Source organism: Alexandromys fortis, unplaced genomic scaffold (genome assembly GCF_014885135.2).
Source record: "Alexandromys fortis isolate MF-2015 unplaced genomic scaffold, M_Fortis_MF-2015_v1.1 scaffold_97, whole genome shotgun sequence".
Classification (NCBI taxonomy): domain Eukaryota; kingdom Metazoa; phylum Chordata; class Mammalia; order Rodentia; family Cricetidae; genus Alexandromys; species Alexandromys fortis.
This window is the reverse complement of record NW_026067981.1, coordinates 1,556,110-1,575,346: the sequence shown is the minus strand read 5'-3', so window position 1 is coordinate 1,575,346 and position 19,237 is coordinate 1,556,110. Positions and strand designations below refer to the sequence as shown.

Here is a 19,237-nt window from a genome sequence, read left to right as displayed (position 1 = left end):
CCAAACATTTTTCCTATGTGGGGAAGATTTAGTCTACCTGGCTTGGCAGGATGAGCAGATCGATTCCTGGGTGAAGCAACCAAAAAGCTGGAGTAAAAGGCTGCCTTTTTGCTTCTGTGTGGGTTATGCAAAACCCAAAGGCTAGGCGTGGAGGCAGAAGGTCTTCTGTCTTTGTGGAGGAGCTAAAGGATGCTGTGGAAGCTGCATTAGATCTGTAAAGGCACTTGAGAGCCAGTTGTAATGGATTATTAAAAATGCTGCAGGATCACGCCAGGTGGTGGTGGCACACGCCTTAAATCCCAGCACTTGGGAGGCAGAGGCAGGCGGATCTCTGTGAGTTCAAGACCAGCCTGATCTATAAGACCTAGTTCCAGGACAGGCACCAAGGCTACAGAGAAACCCTGCCTCAAAAAAAAAAAATGCTGCAGGAACCTGGGCAGCAGCAGGCAGCAGAAACGCTGCAGATCCCCAGGTGGTGGTAGCGGTCCATGTGGCAGCAGGCAGCGGGCCCTGAGAGCAGCCAGTCCCAGGTAGGGACAGCTGCAGGTCCCCGAGCAGTGGCTGGTCCTGGGCAGGGAAAGACCGAGACATGGATAGGCATGCCATGCAGAGTGAGGTTGGATATTTATTTAGTGGTTATTGAAGGGAAGGGAGAAAGGGAGAAGAGGAGAGAGAGAGGGGAGAGAAGGGAAAGACAGAAGCTACCTCTCTGAGAGGGAGACGAAAAAGAAAGAGAGATGCAGAAAGAACTACCTGCCTCAGTGGATAAGAGAGGGAGTGGGTGTGGCTTGTCTCTTAAAGAGACAGGACAGACCATTTCACCATGTACCATTACCTGCTATTTTAAACTAGGCATATAAGCTAAATTTAGATGTGTATTTTATCCAATTAGTTACAGTTTATTAACGCTAGTAGAATACTAGCACATGTGGTTACCCTTACCAAAGATGGTGGTGAGGTTAAAATGGTAGCTACCCACATTTTGTATTTTCCCAGAGCTGTTGTAATCTGGAGATTACTGATCTTAACATAAACACACACACACACACACACACACACACACACACACATATATATAGAAACTGTGGCCACACCATTCTAACAGACAGATACATAAAGCACTTTTGGAAACCTATGTCAGCTGACCTACTTATAGTTAGGCCTGCCGGGGAAGCACAAGAGACGGCTAGAGGGGGTGGGGCAGAGAGAAACCTGTGTAAAAGCCCTGGTGCAGTTAGACTTCCACTGTCCTCGCCAATGGAAAGGGAGTTGTGTTTAGATCCCTGAATCCAAACCGGATGAAAGCTGGCCTTGACTCTGGGCAGTGTCAGAGCCCTGCTGGCTATGGAGGGGACAGGACAAACGACGTGGTACGAATCAGCAAAGAAGAGGCAGAAGGAGGGACAAGAGTAGGCATCTAGAAATCACAGGGTTTTGGAGCATTGTTAATTTAAGTTAGATAGCCCCAGTTTAAAAGAATTTTTTTGTAAAAGGCCACTTAGGGCGTTTGATTAATTGACTTGGAATTGTAAGGACCCACTGGATGCTCATGTCTGTGTGACTGAAGCCTGTTGCGATGAGTCCCCAGAACAGAACCCTTGAGTCACAAACAGGAGTGCATGAGAAGTGGGTGAGGGACGTCTCCCAACATGCAAGTCCCATCTCAGTGAAAGGCTTGGCTTTCTCCATGTGGATCAGGCTCTGGGCACGGCCAAGACTTCAACGACTTCAACTAAGGCCCAAAAAGCGAATGGGTCACCCCAGGGGACCATACCGGCATAGAGCAAAAGAAGGGAAATTCACGGAGTCCAGAGCTGATCTAGTCTGGCAGAGGACGGGCATGGGAAGGGTGTTTTCCAGCACAGCCCTGGGCCCTGAGCCTGCAGGAAAAATGGACCCCTTCTGTGGAAAACCTCCAACTGTTAAGAATATTTTCTAACAGAGCCTCTCCGCTGGCACAAGGAATTCAATCAGACCAGACTAAGCCAAATTAAATGTCCAAGTTTAATAGACAGCGGATCCCGGTGGCCGGGAGCACGGCAGGGGAAAGACAGAGGGAGCGCACATGCACACCAAAAACCACGGGTTCCTTGTTCAGGTGCTACCCTAAATACCCTGTGGGAGGGGTCAGCGCTTGGCAGGCTGGGTGTTGGAGTCCAAGTGCTTGGCAGGCTGGGAGTTGGAGTCTGGACCAACAGGGTGATTTTATTATTTAATAAATTGCCTCAATTAGAGAAAATAAAGTCTATAAAACGTCCATGCGTGCACTGTCAGCCTGGAGGAAATGCTTAGATTACATAGAAGGAATTGCAGGTCTGTGGTTCTCCTTAAGACTGAGAACAGCTTGCAAGTGCCACTCAAAGGGAAGGAGCTCCTTACACATCTTCTTCCGTTTCCTGCCCAACTCCCCTTAGAAGGCAGAGGGGTGGGCTCACCTCTCCCCTGCTGTGCGCTGCCTCTGTCGCTCTAGTGTGAGGAAGGAGAACTGTGTTTTGAGTAAAGGAAGCTGGGTCACTGTGGGAAACCAGGGAGTTTAAATTGCTAACTGTAGTTCCGTTACTCAATGTTGACTTCACTTCAGTCCATTAAAGTAGCATATCCCAGCAATGTCACCGTCATCCCTGGGAGGAGGCTTTTCACTTGAAGTCGGAAAAAGACAGTGAGAAACAAAAGTCAAGGCTGTTGGTGATCAGATTCTGAAACATTGCCTGTATAAACCAATCGTCAAAATGAAGACGTGGTTTATGGTGAAATTATGTTAAAAATAAATGATAATTGAAACAATGCAACAGAAAGCATAGTCTAAATCAGTGTTAACTCTCTCCCTTAGCTCACCCTACTCATATTACAAATAACACACTGAATGAGTGAATGAATGAAGAAATGAATGAATGCCAGTTACAGTTTTCAGACAAGCAGTGTAAGGATGTGCTAAAAACATCACATCTCAATCCTCCCTGTCTACAGAGTTGCCAAGTTATTTGACTCATTACCACCTGGGGCAACTGTTGAAACTCCAGACGTCATCTGTGGGAGAAATTCCTGCAGACTCGATGCTTGGAATTGTCACCCCTTGTCCTGACAGAGTCGTGACTATGGCGTATTTCTTGACTTTTATGAGCTTATTTCATTACTTTTATGTTACAGTCTGGTTCCAACCACTACACAGATATGGCACAGAGAGTGTGAAGCCGTCTCCTGTGGGTTTTGGCCTGGAAGGAAGCCACTTTTCAGTGTGTCATTAGTTTCACCATTAACATGATTTCCTTTTCTGTGCCCCCCCCCAACACCATCTAATAGGCTGCCCCAAGTTTTATCTTGAGCGACACCTAGTGGTTCCATGTTACATGAGAAATCTCTGGAAGATCATTTCTGAATTCTTCCAGTGTTTGCAATTAGAATGCAGCTAGTTCCCTGCTCCTCTCAAAAACTACAAAGAGGTTACCAGGCAACCTTAGGGGTGAAGGGGGGAGTGGGGCAGTTCCCCTCAGCAGGCCAGAGCAGAAAAACACACACTATAAAGGTTTAAGAGGCAGATGCCAGCAAAAATACACATTTTTCTCTTCTATTCTAATTTATGGTTATTTTTATATATAAAAAAGCAGAATAAAACCCAGAATCTGACATTCCACATTGCACAGCCATTTCAAAACCATCACCTAGCAGACCCAACTGAGGCTCCGCACTCATGTGTGTCATTCCTGTCTCTTGTTTTCTTTCCACTCATAGATCATAAAAATTTGGACGAAGTCAAAGGAATTCCCAGAGAACAGAGGGCTCCAGTCCAATATAACTTTCTTCTTAAATTTTATATAGCGAAAATAATACAGCAAACATTCATGTGTCAAGATTTTCTATACTAAAAGAGTGAAAATATTATGGGCAAAAATTGATGCCCTTCCCCATCCTGGCCCCATTTAGCATCAGCAACATTGATTCTGGGTTTATTTCCCAGGTTTTTTTTTCACGAAATAATTTATTCCATATTAAAAATATTATCTTACATCCCATATTATGTTTTTAAAAATTATGTTATGTATTATTATTCACCCAAATTCATTTTTCTTTTGGGTTAATAGCTACTTATACTTAGCTGTATGATATGAATATATTATTTTACCTGCTGAGTTCCACTGCAGAAAGAGATCGGTTTATCTCTCTTAGAACATTTTTCCAGCAATATTTTCTAATCAAACAATGTTATACCCATCTCCCAGTGGCTGGTTATGCTAGTACTGTCCTTGTTTGGAATTATTGCCTGATTTATGAATGCTCACTACCGTGGTTACAAGGATGCTCTGCACTTGCCCTGAGAGGTTACCCGATCCCTCCACACTCCGGTTCCCAGGTTTACAGAGTAAATATTTGCAGGATGCATACTGCCGTCCTCTGTTACTTTCTTTCTTTCCTTCTTTTTCATTTTTGATAGTGGTAGAGTTATTGAGCAAAAATCTCCAAGGTGAGTGTCCAAACCCCATGTTGATAAATAACAAGGAAGCTAGAGCCTTTGAAGGAGGGGTCTTGGAAGTCAAAGAGGATTGAGCAAGCTAGAGGTCGTGGGGGTCCATGGTATGCACTCTCCCCACATGGGCTGGGTGGGTAGATCTGAATCATTTTAATAATGGAACAAACATGCAACATTTTCAGCCTTTTATAATGGAAACTTGTAACCGTCCCATAAAGGTAGAAATAAAAAGCAAGTACAAAGAAACACCTTAGAAGCCCCAGAAATGCAAGCAAAAAAAAAAAAAAAAACAAATTTATAATGTTATGGAAAGGGTAGAATTTTGAAGAGGCTCTAGAAAATCCTGTTCCTTTATAAATAACAATAAGATAAAAAAACAAATTATCAAAATCAGATTTTTCAGAATTTGTGTAGTCATCAAGGGCTGAAATAATTTTTTTCTTCAGTTTAAAAACTCAAGAAAAACAACTGAAATTCAGTGAAAATATTGGTTCTGTGGTGACTTAGTTAGCCTGTTGAGATCTTGCTATTTCTAGTCCTCAAAAGACTTGACAACCTCACAACCAAAGTAACTGTGAAAATAGCACCCTAGCCAGCCTAGGGGGAGGTGAAAAGGTTGGTATCGTCCCACCAGGTCTCCAGGAAGCCATCTGACTTTCTACCTCCTCCCTGAAGAAGCAGTCATTTGTCTGTATCTGCTCTGACTCAAGGCTCCTTTCCTGCAACAGCGTTGTTCCCACACCACTTGATAAAACAGGCCAGGAGAACTGAGTGGCTTGTCAGCTGCTTTCTGTGACAAGGCCAAGTGCATCCAGTGAGCAACCAAGCAAACACAAAAGTCACAGGATGAACTGTCCACAGGGAACTGTGAAACTGGTACACACCTGGGCATCCCCAGGTTATGTACACATGCAGGGCTCAACACATGCCAGAGACATACCCGAGAAAGCCTAGGCTCTCTCTGTGTTCTGAACTTGAGACTCTGTACTGACTAAGTCGAAGTCAAGGCAGAGGTATGAACTGCTGGAAATCTTAAAGACATTTGAACATCACACACACACACACACACATTGTCTTGATGAAGGCTGGAAGGCTAATTATTTCTAAGTCTTTTAGGGAGTCTGTATAATATCAATAGAGGACTAAGTGAGCAAAGAAGTCAGTAGGCACATATGACAAACACGACAGCCTCAACAGTATAATACAGTGAGAAAATCTGCTACATTCATAAAGTAAAAAAAAGGCCCCATCTACAATAACAGCAAGAATAACAACAGATACTGCCTAATAGTCTTTAAAACATCCAGACACAGGAAAAAGTCATTTACACACAGAGAATAAACTTGAACTATTTAAGCAAGTATGTAGATTGTATCCGTGTGTACGTGTTTGTGTATGTGTGAAAGCCAAAGTCTTCCTGTGTTGCTCTATACTTGAGTTTTCGACACCAGGTCACTCATTAAACCTGGAGCTCACTGACTGACAAGACTGGCTGCCAGCAGGCTCCAAGGGTCTTCCCATCTTTGCCTCTCCAGCTCTAACAGAACGGGCGTGTGTCATCGTGCCCAGCTTTTTATGTGGGTGCTGGAGATTCAAACTCAGGTTCCTATTCTTACATGCCCTTAGCCCAAGACTTTTAATAAATCATTATAAATATAGCCAAGGAACTAATATATATATTATATGTATATATATGAAAGTACAAGAACAATGTCCAACAAAAAGTATAAAATAATCAAATGCTACTTGAGGTCCTGTCTATGGTAAATCAAATAGAAACCACAAAAGAGAAAAGTCAGACAATGTAAATTAAAAGTTCACTGAGGACCTCAAGAGCATATTTGAGTAAGAGAAGAAAAAAGTCAGTAAACTTGATGATATGTCTATTGCTATCCAGCCGAAAGAACAGAAACAGAGAAAAATGAAGTATGCTAACTTATGCATAATACAAGACTCAGAGGGAGAAGAAAAAGGTAGAAAAAAATCTGTTAAGATAATGGCCCGATACTCCCCAAATCTAATGAAAACCATCAATTCTAAGAAACTCAGCAAACTTCAAAGAGAATCTCTGATGAGTTCTAAAGGATCTCTGGAAGAAACAAGTAAAAGGCACTGTATTAGAACAGGACCTCATCAATCAAGGTAACATGACCCGTGATCAGAAACCATGGGGACCGAAGGCAATGGGAGGCCATTTTCAAAGCACCAGAAAAAAAGCATTAACCAGTGTTTTTAAAAATAGCAAAACTGCTCCCTGAAACTGAAGGACTGAAGACATTTGGACAAAAGTTCTGTTTGCTTGTTTTGGTAGTAGAACTTCCTATAATAAATAAATAAATATTATAATAGGTAAAAATGAAGGATACTATTCAATAACTCAGTAACACAACAAGCATTATAGACTGCAGAGCCCAACATTTGCGACAGTAAACGCAGATATCAGGAAAGAAGATAATGGCTGTAGGTGCAGGCCCGCAATCACAGATACTCAGGATCTTAACTAGGTCCCACTAGCCATGAAGTACACATACAGGCCAATTTAGCATCAGCCTTGCTAACCAGAGAATCTTGAAATAAACACTGGCTCCCATAGCTCATTGTATATAAATTTCGTAAACCCTTCTGTAGTCAATGGACCTACAATTGGGAATTCTAGATCGTAGGCTTCAATTTTGCCATAAACTGCTCTAGACTTACTTATATCCATTAGTTCTTCCAGCAATTGAGCAAGAAAATACAGTTTTCTAAAAAAAATCCTTGCCAATTTTTGAAATGGTTGTTACTTTTTTATTTCATTTTTACTTATTAACTGCAAAATAATAATTAATTGGTTTGTATTTTCACAAAATCAAATATGAGTAATGCTCCATTCACTAATTAGCCACTAGGTCATCTTTGTGAACCTTCTACCCAATCGACCCAACTTCTATTGAATCATACAAAGAATTTCTCTTTAGAAATCAGGAAGTACCCCTGCGTAGTGACCAAAAGAATCAGGAACCCTGTGATTATGTCAGCACATTCTGGCCAAGTGCCAGAACCATTCTAGAATGGACTCTTTGAAACATTTGGTTGCCATGACAGGTGTCAACATTTCCAAGAAATCTTGCTGATAACTATTCAAAGTACTTTACTTTCGGGTAACAGGATTTCTCTTCACTGCTTTGTGTCATCAGAAATTACAGAGAAATTGTAGACAAGTAAGTGGTAGTTTCATTATGTCAGTACGCAGTCAAAGGCCGGCTTTTCCTGTTTCTCCTTCTCCTGGTTTGTACTTGTTGCTATTGTTGTTTCATTAAAAGAAAAAAAAAAACTACAGATAAGTTAGGAAATTACTTCATCAGAGACTCATGGCAGAAAAGTCTCCCAGTCCGCAGTGTGGAAGCTGGAAATCCAGGGACTCAATGGCACAGAGTGGTGTTTGAGATCCTGAGAGCCGGAGAACTGAGAACATTGCAGTCAGTTCTAAAGGTGTGAGACCAAGAACATTAGGGGTAGGAGACAATCAGTGTCCTGGCTAAACCGCCAGACAGAAAACAAACTGAGCACTTGGTGGTTGCTGTACTCTCTGCAGTCCTCAACAGACTGGGTGATGCCTGCCCACACTAGCAACAGCTTCCTACAGTTCACCAACTGAAATGGCAGTCTCTGGCTTCCAGAGACACTCTCACAGGCATGCCTAGCTGAGACTCCATTAACTAAGGGAAGTTGGCACACAAAATCCACCATTAAAAAATCGACTTCTCTTCTGTCTTAGATCATTTATCTTCTACTTTGCATACATCGGGGGCCCTTGGGTTGACTTGTAACCTTGCCAGCTATCATCAGATGCCCCCAGAAAAAAATGTCTTCCCTAAACAGTTACATTCTAAAATTTTATTTCTCCTCAGAAATGATAGATTTCCCTCACTAATGATAGATTTCAGTAAATTCATCAGGTAGTGGCAAACTCAAGAGACTAGATAGTTTAATAAAAAAGCTAAACATGGTACATCAGGAATGGCGATACACCACTAGGCATGGCAGTACACTAGGCATGGCAGTACATTAGGTATGGTAATACATGCCTGCACTTGGGAAGCTGAGACAAAAGTTACAAGTTCGGTACCAGGGTAAGCTGACATAGAGACCCACTTTCAAAAACATGAAGGAAAATATAGGTCATCATTTATTAAAATAAACCACACATCAATACAAGGATAGTAAAACTTATATCATGGAGTAAATTCTAGAACTTTCCTAGAACTTCATGTGGGAATTTTGAGGAAGAAAATTCCACTAAAGCAAAGCCTTGACCTATCACTAATTTCCTTTCATGAAACATGGAATATTTAGAAAGAAAAATATGCATGTTTTCCTGTTACGTGAAGTAGCAGTGGATTTGAGAGTGAAATGACATGTCAGAAATGAGACTTTATCCACACCGAGGTCCATGGCTACTACATGCAAATGATGCCTTTGTCTCAAGTGATGGGAACAGTGGGGAAAAGATGTCAACCTTAGAGAATGGAATGAAATGTACTCATGGTTCGATGACGTACTAACGGGAAGCTAGTGAGACTGGGCTAAACAGGAAACTACAGACAAGTTACTGAGACAGAGAATGGGCAGCGGAAGGTCAATTCTACAGTCATTCTAGGGCTGTCAGCAAACTAGCAGGCAGAGAGGAAAGCTCAAGGTTCTGGAATAAGTCTAGCCACCCATCAGTGGATGGACAGCATTGTTCAGTCATAAAGAATTATGTCATTCACAGAACAGTCTGGAGGACTAGCAAGCATCATGTGGAGCAAAGCAGGGCAGATTCAGAAGACAAATATCCCACGCGCTCTCTCGGGAGCAGAATCTGGACTTTAAGACATAAAAGAGAGGGGACGATTGCAAAGAGAAAGATCAGCTTCAGGAGAGGCAGAAGAGAGTGGGCAGCATGCGGTGAAGATAATGAAAACATGTTGTACATATGCACAGACCACCGTAATGAAACCCCTTATTCGGTACAATTGAGATATGCTAATCAAAAGCAAACTATCAAATGCACATATTTACTTCTGGTCTGAGGTGATCCTCCATGAGGCAAAGCATTTGATGCGTGAGTGCCCCACCTTCACTGCAAATGTGAAATGCCCTTAGAAAGAGACAAAGCAGGATAGAAACAGAGACTCCACTAAAAAAGGAGAAGTAACAAATGCCAACTAAATAACTGGGAACATATCGTTAAAGAGTAAGCAAGATCTTTACATTTAATGAATGGATTTTATCCGTGTAAAGTGAGCTTCAAAGCAGAGATTGGAGAATTTAGAGAACAAATATTGCAGCTTGGAGAAGTAGAGGAAAAAACAGAATAAGGACCATGTTAGAAACAGAACTAAGGAAACTGCCAGAAAGAGACTAAACACGCAGGAAAGGCCAGGAAGAGCTAAAAGGACCTGAAGAATTGGACACACACACACACACTAATCAGCAATACACAAGTCAAGATACTTAACTAAAATCTGCCTTGAATGATCGATCACAAATTTCACTGTCCCTCTAGAGACCTTAAAACCATCAGTGGTGACCTATATCCTCTTTAAGTTACATTCTAACAGATAATTAATTCTTTGAAATCCAGGGCAAAGTTCTACACAGAAGAAAGGAAAAAGTGAGTCAACCTTTGTGTCTTTCAAAGCAGAGCTAGGAGACAATGGAGCAACATCTAAGAAAACCTCGTGGAAAACACCGTAGCCCAAGAGTGTCATCAACAGCCAATGCTTTATTCAGTAAAGTGTAGGAAACAGTTGTAAACATAAGAAGAATGCAAGTAATGTAATTGCCAGGAGCTCTTCAGTAAATGAATAGAAAATGAATTTTGACCCAGCAAGAAACAACCAGAGAAAGCCTAGTTCTGTACACAGGGTTTACTCAAATACAGAGCTAAAGCACAGAAAAAGACAATAGTACCATCAGCAAACTGTGTGTAAATGTTACATAGTGATTGCTTCATGCTAGCACTTAGAGATGATTATTAATCAAGTAATACAATATAAACACAAAGGCATAGAGATTTTATTAAGTAACAGTCAAATAGTTTATGAGGAGTGAGAAAGAGGAGAAAATAGAAGTGGGAAAATTTTGTATTTGCTCCTACTTGGGAAGTAACAAGTTCTGTCTAAAGTTTAAAAGACTAAAAAGTAACTCAATTAATCATTATTTCAAAAATATAGAGCCTTCAAATTAAAAGAGCACATGAACACTGTGAGTTGGCCTCTGTCCCTTCTCTGCCTGTCTACCTATCTGTCTCAGTGTCTGTCTGTCTCAATATCTATCTCCCTGCCTGTCTCTTTCTCTCTCGTCTCTCTGTCTCTCTCTGTCTCTCTGTCTCTCTGTCTCTCTGTCTCTCTCTCTCTGTCTCTCTCTCTCTCTCTCTCTCTCTCTCTCTCTCTCTCTCTCACACACACACACACAATGTGAAAACGTAATAAAAGATTTGAAAACAACAACAAAACCTAACTTAAACTGTAGCGACATTCCCCTGCGTTAATAAATGGTTATGGATTGGATATCATTAAGAGGCATAAATCTGTTTAAATTATAACTAAACCCCAGCAATACAGTTTATAGTGGTAGCAGCTACAAATGGAATCTTTCCGAAGGTTGAAAAGAAACAGAGGGGAAGTTCCTACTGGGAACAGAACGGTAAGAAGACCAGTGGGTTTCGAGGTGGTGGATATGGATTCGTTGCTGCTGCTGCTGCTATTGTTTTACAAAGAATCACACACTGAGAAAGTACAATTTGTAATGAATACAATGAAAAGCCTGTCTGTAGAAAGAATTTAAAGACAAACCTCAATGTTGTTGGTCCCAGTAGTCCTGCCTCATAAAATTAAAGATTAGAACTAAGTCTCGGAATGTACTAGCTTTTCTTTGCTCATTAAGATGAAGGGGTTTCACAGCTATAATGAAGGGCAATGAGAAATCGTCTTTGAGTTAATCTAAAGAGAGAGTATCCAAGCGGGCCCAAGTTAACCTCACAAGCCCTGTAATTCTTGCTTTAGTCTGTTGGAAACAAGACAGTGTGGGAGGCCCATGGCATGGTCTTTATGATGGGGAGCCGGAGGTGGGTTCTAGGAGCTGAGCCACAGCCACCAGAGAACAAGGCTCAGGCCTGAGAGGCCAGAGAAGTGAGTTACACCAATAACCTAAGTGAGCTTGGAAGAGGATGCCCACACAGCTTGATGAGACAGCAGTACTGGCTCCCACCGTTGTGTCTGGGAAAGAGGAACCCTGAGCAGAGGGCATGAAGAGCCCATGCTTAGTTTTGGACCCAGAGAGGCTGAAGTGACTAAGGGTTGGTGTTCATTAGGAAACTGAGTGTGCGGTGCTTGCAGACCTAAGCTGGAAATTAATGTATGTGTCATGTCTTGTAACAACGTAGTGTCAAATGGACAGAGTAATACCCAACGATCAGAAAGGTCCAGCTGTTGTATTAATGCCCTGCACTCTCTTGCAGCACCATTGGAAAACTCTAACTCACCTGGCAGCATGGTACAAGAAATTTCAAGTACAAGTAAGGCTTTTAGGCCTGAACTACTGGGATAGAGGAACTATTGGGATGGAGGGTCTGAACTATTGGGATACTGGTGTGTGTGTGGGGGGGTGTGGTGGTAATGTGTATGTGTCTGTGTACGTGTGTCGTGTGAATGTGTGTGTGGCTATATGTGTGTGTGGTATGTGTCTGTATATGTGTGTGTTTTCTATGTATGTCTCTGTGTGTGTGTGGTGTGTGTGTATGTGTATATGTGTATAGTGTGACTGTGTCTATCTCTGTGGTGTGTGTCTCTCTGTATGTGGATGTATGGTATATTTTATATGTATTTGTGTGTGGTATGTGTGTATGTGGTTGTGTGTGTGTATATATATATGTGTGTGTGTGTGTGTGTGTGTGTGTGTGTGTGTGTGTGTAAGATACAGACAGGGAGATTCAGATATTGAACCCTACCCATGAATACAGGCAATCTGCTCTTATTGCCCAATAAGATATTCATAGCACTTGCAGTTCACTATATGATAGTATAAATTCCTTAAGAAGAGAAGTAATACAAGTTTTCCCTAATCATATGCAAAAACTAGAAGTGGACAACTTTAATATATACATATATATGTATATATATAATGTTTTGATATATTGGGTGATATCTACACAGAAAAGAATTTTCTGTTCACAATTTTAAGAAATCAGCTACATATCTGTTGCATTCATAATAGTCAACAAGAATAGATTGAAGCATTATCAGGAAATGGTGCCACAATGAAAATGATCATGAATGTTCTTTTTATAAAAATGAATGCTGAGATTAGAATCATAGTTTGGATCATAGGCTTCTGCACACCCTCTGTCTGGAATAAATGCCACTTAGTTCTGACACATTGCTTTTCCATGTGACAATCTAGCATTTACTAATTTCTGTTAAGTGTTGCTCTGGAATACACATAATGGATTTATCTGTCGTGTGTGTATATGTGCGCGCGTGTATGTGTGTCTGTGTGTGCATCTGTATGTGTGTGGTCTTACCATCCAAGTGGGTACAACTTCAGTTTTAGAGATGAGATCTATGGTGACAAGAGAATCACGCCAACCCTTACACACCCTCTCCTCTGTCTGCCTAGTGACTCATCTCCGGACCCTGCAGTCCACTATGAAGTGGCACCAAGTGGTATGTGATATTCTAGGACATTCCTTAATGCATCAGAAGTCTCCTCCTCGGGGAAAACTCACACTCACTGTCTCTATTACGAATATGTTGAAATTAATACTTCATTTGCATAGGCAGATGAAGACAGCTTGGTGGGGAACTGTCCCTTACATTATCCTCCACTATAGCATTATGTTCTCAATCACTCTTCTGCACATCTGCAAATGACCTTCAGCACCGATCCTAAAGAGTCTAACCCAAGTCTACTGACTCTCCACCCACCACCACAGCCTGACGGCTCTCCAAGTCTCTGCACTCCGGAAACCGTTACTGTGGAAATCACCAAACCGCAGCCCCTCCCTCCCAGCTTCAGTTCACGTGACATCATCTCTCTGTTCAGGTGTCATCCTGCTTTGCATCTCTTTTTCTATTTATCTTCTGTGGTTTTTGTCCTAGGCCTTTGGACTCTTTTCTTGTCCTTCACCACTAGAGGTCAGAGAATTAATTGTATATTCTTTGGTCTTTAAGTGTGTAAAATACGCGCTGTATTAATGAGCATTCATCCATCAGCTTAAAAAAAAACATGGATTGAACTATTGAACCTTTAACAAACTCTATCGCCGTTTTAGTCCCGATATTTAAGTCAAAACTATTACAAGGAACACCACCACAATAAAATGTGTAATATTTCAGGAATGGGCCAGTATAGTTATTAAAACTTTTATGCATAGTTTCATTATGATCCTAGGTATAAAAATATCACTGATAATTAAAGTCAAAGGATTGGTGACAGTTGATGGATGAGTTTAATGTCGCTATGACATGAAATCATTTGCCAACATTCCCAACTCAAAGGGTGAAAAAAGGAAATTATTGGTATTTTATTCATCCACTCATCCATTCATTTATTCAAAAGCAGCTTTAAAGTACCTGGGACATGTCCAATATGATGCTGCAGCTTTGAGATGTAGCACAAAATGAAATTCAGAGACTAGTTTTAAATTACTCAGAATCCAACAGAGAAGTGATTTAAGTTACTGCTAAGAAATGTCAGTAGCTTATAAAGAAGGTACAGCAGGTTCAATGAGATGCTTGGAGGGCCCTTCCAATTTACCTGTGTTTAGAGAAGACTTAAATGGATGTTGCAGGATGGCAAATATCCAGTTGAAATCAAAGTGAATCCCAGGAAGAAGATGGAGCACAGATATATAAGAAAACAAAGAACAGAACATGCATGACAATGCCCAAAGGGAATGACTTTCTCATGGACAGGGATTTACCTGCTACTGCTCCTTCCACCACTTACTGGAGCAAAAGTGAAGACCAACGGAAGGGAGATAAGATATTTTGTCATGAATGAAAAAAGAAAGATGAAAGAAAGAAGCAGGCAAGGAAAGAATAGCGGGTAGGGGGAAGGAAGGAAAAATGCCCTCCGTTTTAGAGGTACAGCCTCAGATTAGGAAGAAAGGGAATAAGAGAGAGAAAGACAGACAGAGAGATTGAGACAGAGGGAGTCACAGAGAGACAGAGCAACCTTCCCCATTCAAGCAACAACTTCAGCTAATACACAGAAGACACTCAAGGCATGCTAGTTAGCATCTTTGAATGCTTAAAATGAGCAAACATTCATGCCTCATAACAGCCCTCTAGGGGAAGTGCTAAATTATTACCACTTTAAAAAGAAGCAAAAATTGGCAGAAGGTGACTTTCCTGTGGTGACATAATTCTTAAGTGATAGAGCCATAAGAAAACTCTAAGTCTGGTGGTAAAGACAGTAGCCTAGTACCAAGGTTGTTGGCACTAAAAACAAAACATTCTGAAATCTCAGTTTCACTTCATTGATCTTTTGTGGGGGAGGATGGTGTTTTCAGATCTCCTCCCTCATCACTTTGCAATGTGATGTGTTGATACCTGACTGAACTTCAGTTACCTAGCTAACATTTCCATAGGTTGACCCTATACCGAAAAGATTGCATTCAGCTTTTCAGTGGTATATAGACACACACCTGGTAAAGAGCATTCCATACAAAGATAGTCTGAAATGTTATAAAAGCAGAATGGCTGGCTGTAAAAAGCCGCCAACACTGTGGCTGACTCACAGAACTTCTAGTTTTAATCCTATAAACTCTTTCCATCTGATCTGCTTTCTTTATTCTCTATAAAAGGGAGACCTGACCATGATGTTGGGAATATCACTGTTCTGTAATTCTTGATTCATTGGCTTTTGTTTTTTTCTGTGGTCCTTAGGAGTTTGAAGCTGAAATGCTAATGGATGCATACTCAGGCCTGTTAAGTGATCAATCCATTATCTTGTCCATGAACTCTAGGTATGTAAGCTATAATGATCCCTGATTTCACTCACTAAATATCTTGCAAGTGTTACAGATTTAAAACATAATAAACCCTTAATCATTCTCCATTCACCAGTTTCAGCAAGCACTGTTTACTTTTTAGGGTCTCTCTTAGAGTTTCTGGATTTTATTGAAAATCAGATATTGTTTGGTTGATGGTGGACAGATTTCTTTTGCAATCAACTTGAAGATGCACACAATATAAGAAATAATGACATGTGTAAAACATAGTATCACTGGCTAGGAAAATGTGGTAATAATACTGCCCAATTATGTGAAGTACACTGTGGGATTTATGGATTTGGCTGGGCATGTAATCAGTCTATAACTTTATTTCTAGATAAATAGATTCTGATTTCTAAATAACTGTATACCATATTTTCAAAGAGCATCATTTTATATATTTAATGCACTATTGTTAAGAGAATATCAAAACCTACATGTCACATAAAGCCCAAAACTGTACATTTTATGCTAAGAAAACTCCAACCGAGTTAGGTCGCATTTGAAACCTCACTGACTCCATTATATTCCTTTTCCTTGTCAGTTTCGTTGATCCGCTGCTGCAGTTTGAGTCACAGTTGGGGATATTAGAGTTATCTTTCAGAAGTGTATTTTCCTTGCCAGATCTTAGCACAGTGCAAGCATTGGGGAAAAACTCCGAGAACGCCCAGGACCTGGAGGTAGGCTCTTCCTTCCTTGTCTAATGATAAGGCCTTGGCACACACCACAGCAAGCTCCATGGTGCACGCCTGTGGTTAGAATCTCCTGCTTGCGTTGTTGTTTGTCTTACTAACCCATATCCCTGACATCCTCACGACGATAAGGATTTAACAGATTGTGCAAGGTTTATAGGAACAGATGAGTGAAGATAGTTTGACTTAATTGGTTTAGCAAGGCAAAGGAGCTTGTAGGAGAGGTCTGAAAGGCAGGATGGGGGCAGACACAGAAAAATGTAGATACAGAGAAGCCTAAGATGAAGATCAGCAACATTTGTGGTTTCTGTCTTGTCCACCTTGCTACATGGTGCATGTGAGCCATAAGCTGAAGCTGCAACTGAAAGAAGTTGCTAATGAGCCATAGAAGATGCTCATGAGGGATTGAAGATGCTAGTGAGTTAGGTCTTAGCAGCAGAGCTGCCCCCTCCCCCTCTCCTCTCTCATCTTATGTTTACAGAGGAAACTAGGGCACTTAAATTGCAAAGCTATACACATTTGGTAAAATATTTTTTAAGGTAGGCTGGCTAATTGCACATTTCTGTTCTGTTTTTCAGAATTTATATGAAAGTATTTTCAACATGTATGAAGATACTCTTATTATTTTAGTGTCTAAAGATTTCTACAAGATACATATCTTAAAGGTAAAAGCAAAGCAAATGGTTTTGTTACAATATAAATAGTCTAGCATGTTCTGTTTATTTCTAATTGGTCATATTTGTCTCTCCATCTAGTACTGGGAGGCTGGAATTTTTCTCTAGACTTTTGATGGTGTGAAAAAACTCAGAGTTACTCTGTAGTGAAGAGGCAAGCAGGCCTGCTTTTTGTCCCACCCGGCTCCCGCATGACTAGCTTAGCCCTGAAAATAACAATATACAAACTGTATTCATTTAAACACTGCTTGGCCCATTAGCTCTAGCCTCTTACGGGCTAACTCTCACATCTTGATTAACCCATTTATATTAATATGTGTAGCACCATGAGGTGGTGGCTTACCAGGAAGAATCAGCATGTCGGACCTGGTAGCTGGCTCCATGGCATCTGCCTCACTTCCCTTCTTCCCAGCATTCTGTTCTGTCTACTCCACCCACCTATGTTCTGACCTATCAGGTCAAGCAGTTTCTTTATTAACCAATGAAAGCAACAGATAGACAGATGACCCTCCTCCATCATTACCCATTTCCTTTATTTGAGTTATTAAAAGATTAAATTTTAGGAAATGGTGTTAATGGCTACTGAGAAGTTGTGTCTTCTGTGGAAGTATGTGAAAGTTGGGGGTGGTAAGGAACAGTGTTGGTATCAGCTTGAGTCTAAACGACAATGGCAACTCTGTGGGGAGACCTGTTTGCCTCCTGCCCCACCACTGCTGAATTTAAGGACTGTGTCACAGTTTGATTTCTGTAGCTGTGATTAAACACCTTGGCAAATACAGCTTAAGAGAGAAAGGGGTTTATTTGACTTACAATTGAAAACTATAATTCACAGTTGCAGAGAAGTCACCATGGCAGAAATTCAGACAGCAAAGAGGAATGATACCCCTGTGGTACCTGCTTGCTAGGTTGTTTATGCTCAGCTAGCTTTATCCATTTGTATAGACTAGGACTGCCCACCCAGGAAATAGTGCCGCCACAGTGGGTTAGATCTTCCACTCTCCTGGCTGTGACCCAAGCAGGTTGAGGTGTGGCTCCATCCACATCTCTGGGAGGTATGAACGATAAATCTTAGCAGTGTCCTCATGGTGGTAGTTCTGCAGGCACATAGAACCCAAGATGCCATCTCCAGAATATATAAATCAAGAGATGGAATAGTTCTCAAGTAAGTTGCCATTTCTAGATCAGATGCAATTTCAGTACTCTCTTAGAGGTGAAATACAAATACTATACTTTTAAAGGGAAAATATGAACTTAAAGAGGTAGCATAACATGATAGTCTTATACAAGACATTTAATGACACCTGAAAGTTTGGATTATAGTGAATATTAGTAACTGTTGAATAAAATTAATAAAACACAAATGTGTCAATATAATAGTGAAAGTCATACAATAGTTGAAGGGTTGGGATCTTGGTGTAGATTTAGATAAAATGAGATCAAATATGAACTAATAAATAGATGCTGCTGCCTGCCTTGGTAAAGTTGGAAACTACAAAGATGAACCTTTCAAAAATGAAAATATTGTGGTTCTAAAATGGCTGTCATGTTTCCAACAGGAAATGGCCATGTGGATAAATCAGAATAAACAGTACCTGCAAGAACGAGCCATGACGATCATCACCAGAGTGCTAATCTTTGCAGCCAAGAGAGTCAGGAAATATGTAAGTCACTGACTTCAGGAATGCTGTCAACTCAAGACTGAGTTTCTAGAGGGCTGTGTTGTAAGAGGCAGCTTGTTCATTTCCTGGCTGCCCAGACTCCCCACATAATCAGACAGAAACTATACTTTTTAAATCACTGTTTGGCCAATCACTTAAGTGTAATGATAGCTAGCTCTTACATTTAGTATTAAGCCATTTCCAGTATTTTATATTTTAGCATGAGGGTTGTGGCATACCAGCAAGGTTCCAGCATGTCTGCCTCTGGTGGAAGTTCCATGGCTTCTTCTTTTACTCCGCCTCCTTTCTCCCAACATTCAGTTTAGTTTTCTCCGCTTAGCTCTATTCTTCCCTATCATGGACTCAAATTTTATTAACCAATGGTATTCACAGCATACAGAGGGGAATTCCCACATCAGGGCTGTTTTACAGGCCTTTGGGCTTGAGATCACTGATCCTGGCTTAGTACCAATGGGATGGTAGACAGGGCTATCTATAAAGTGGCAACACCCTACATAACTGTGACTCAGCTAAAGAAGTGTTTTTTTCAGTGATTGAGTAAACAGCATTTTACTTTATACACATACTATGAGCATGCTAAAACCCTAGATTTTTGCTTTCTAGACTCTTGACCCAGCGTTATTGGTAATGTCACATACTTCTTCCTGTTTTCTAAAGTAATTTTAGACTTTTATTTTAAATGTATACAACTAATTGTGGAGCTG

General features: G+C 40.9%; 1 protein-coding gene and 1 long non-coding RNA gene across 6 annotated transcripts in view; one reads left to right on the top strand and one right to left on the bottom strand.

Moving 5' to 3' along the window:
• The window catches only part of LOC126511327 (uncharacterized), a 112,679-nt gene that overhangs the window by 74,462 nt on the left and 18,980 nt on the right, over window positions 1–19,237 (bottom strand). The window lies entirely within an intron of this gene.
• The window catches only part of Mroh9 (maestro heat like repeat family member 9), a 77,522-nt gene continuing 69,210 nt past the window's right edge, over window positions 10,926–19,237 (top strand). For 3 of the 5 annotated variants that reach the window (XM_050158390.1, XM_050158389.1, XM_050158391.1), the window contains exons 1-6: window positions 10,928–12,008; window positions 13,109–13,155; window positions 15,382–15,461; window positions 16,033–16,168; window positions 16,759–16,845; window positions 18,411–18,515. In XM_050158390.1, coding sequence (XP_050014347.1) covers window positions 11,858–12,008; window positions 13,109–13,155; window positions 15,382–15,461; window positions 16,033–16,168; window positions 16,759–16,845; window positions 18,411–18,515 — 606 coding nt within the window. In that variant the 5' untranslated portion in view covers window positions 10,928–11,857. Of the gene's footprint in view, window positions 12,009–13,108; window positions 13,156–15,381; window positions 15,462–16,032; window positions 16,169–16,758; window positions 16,846–18,410; window positions 18,516–19,237 lie in introns of all 5 variants that reach the window. The other 2 variants (XM_050158393.1, XR_007594661.1) reach the window with 2 other exon arrangements.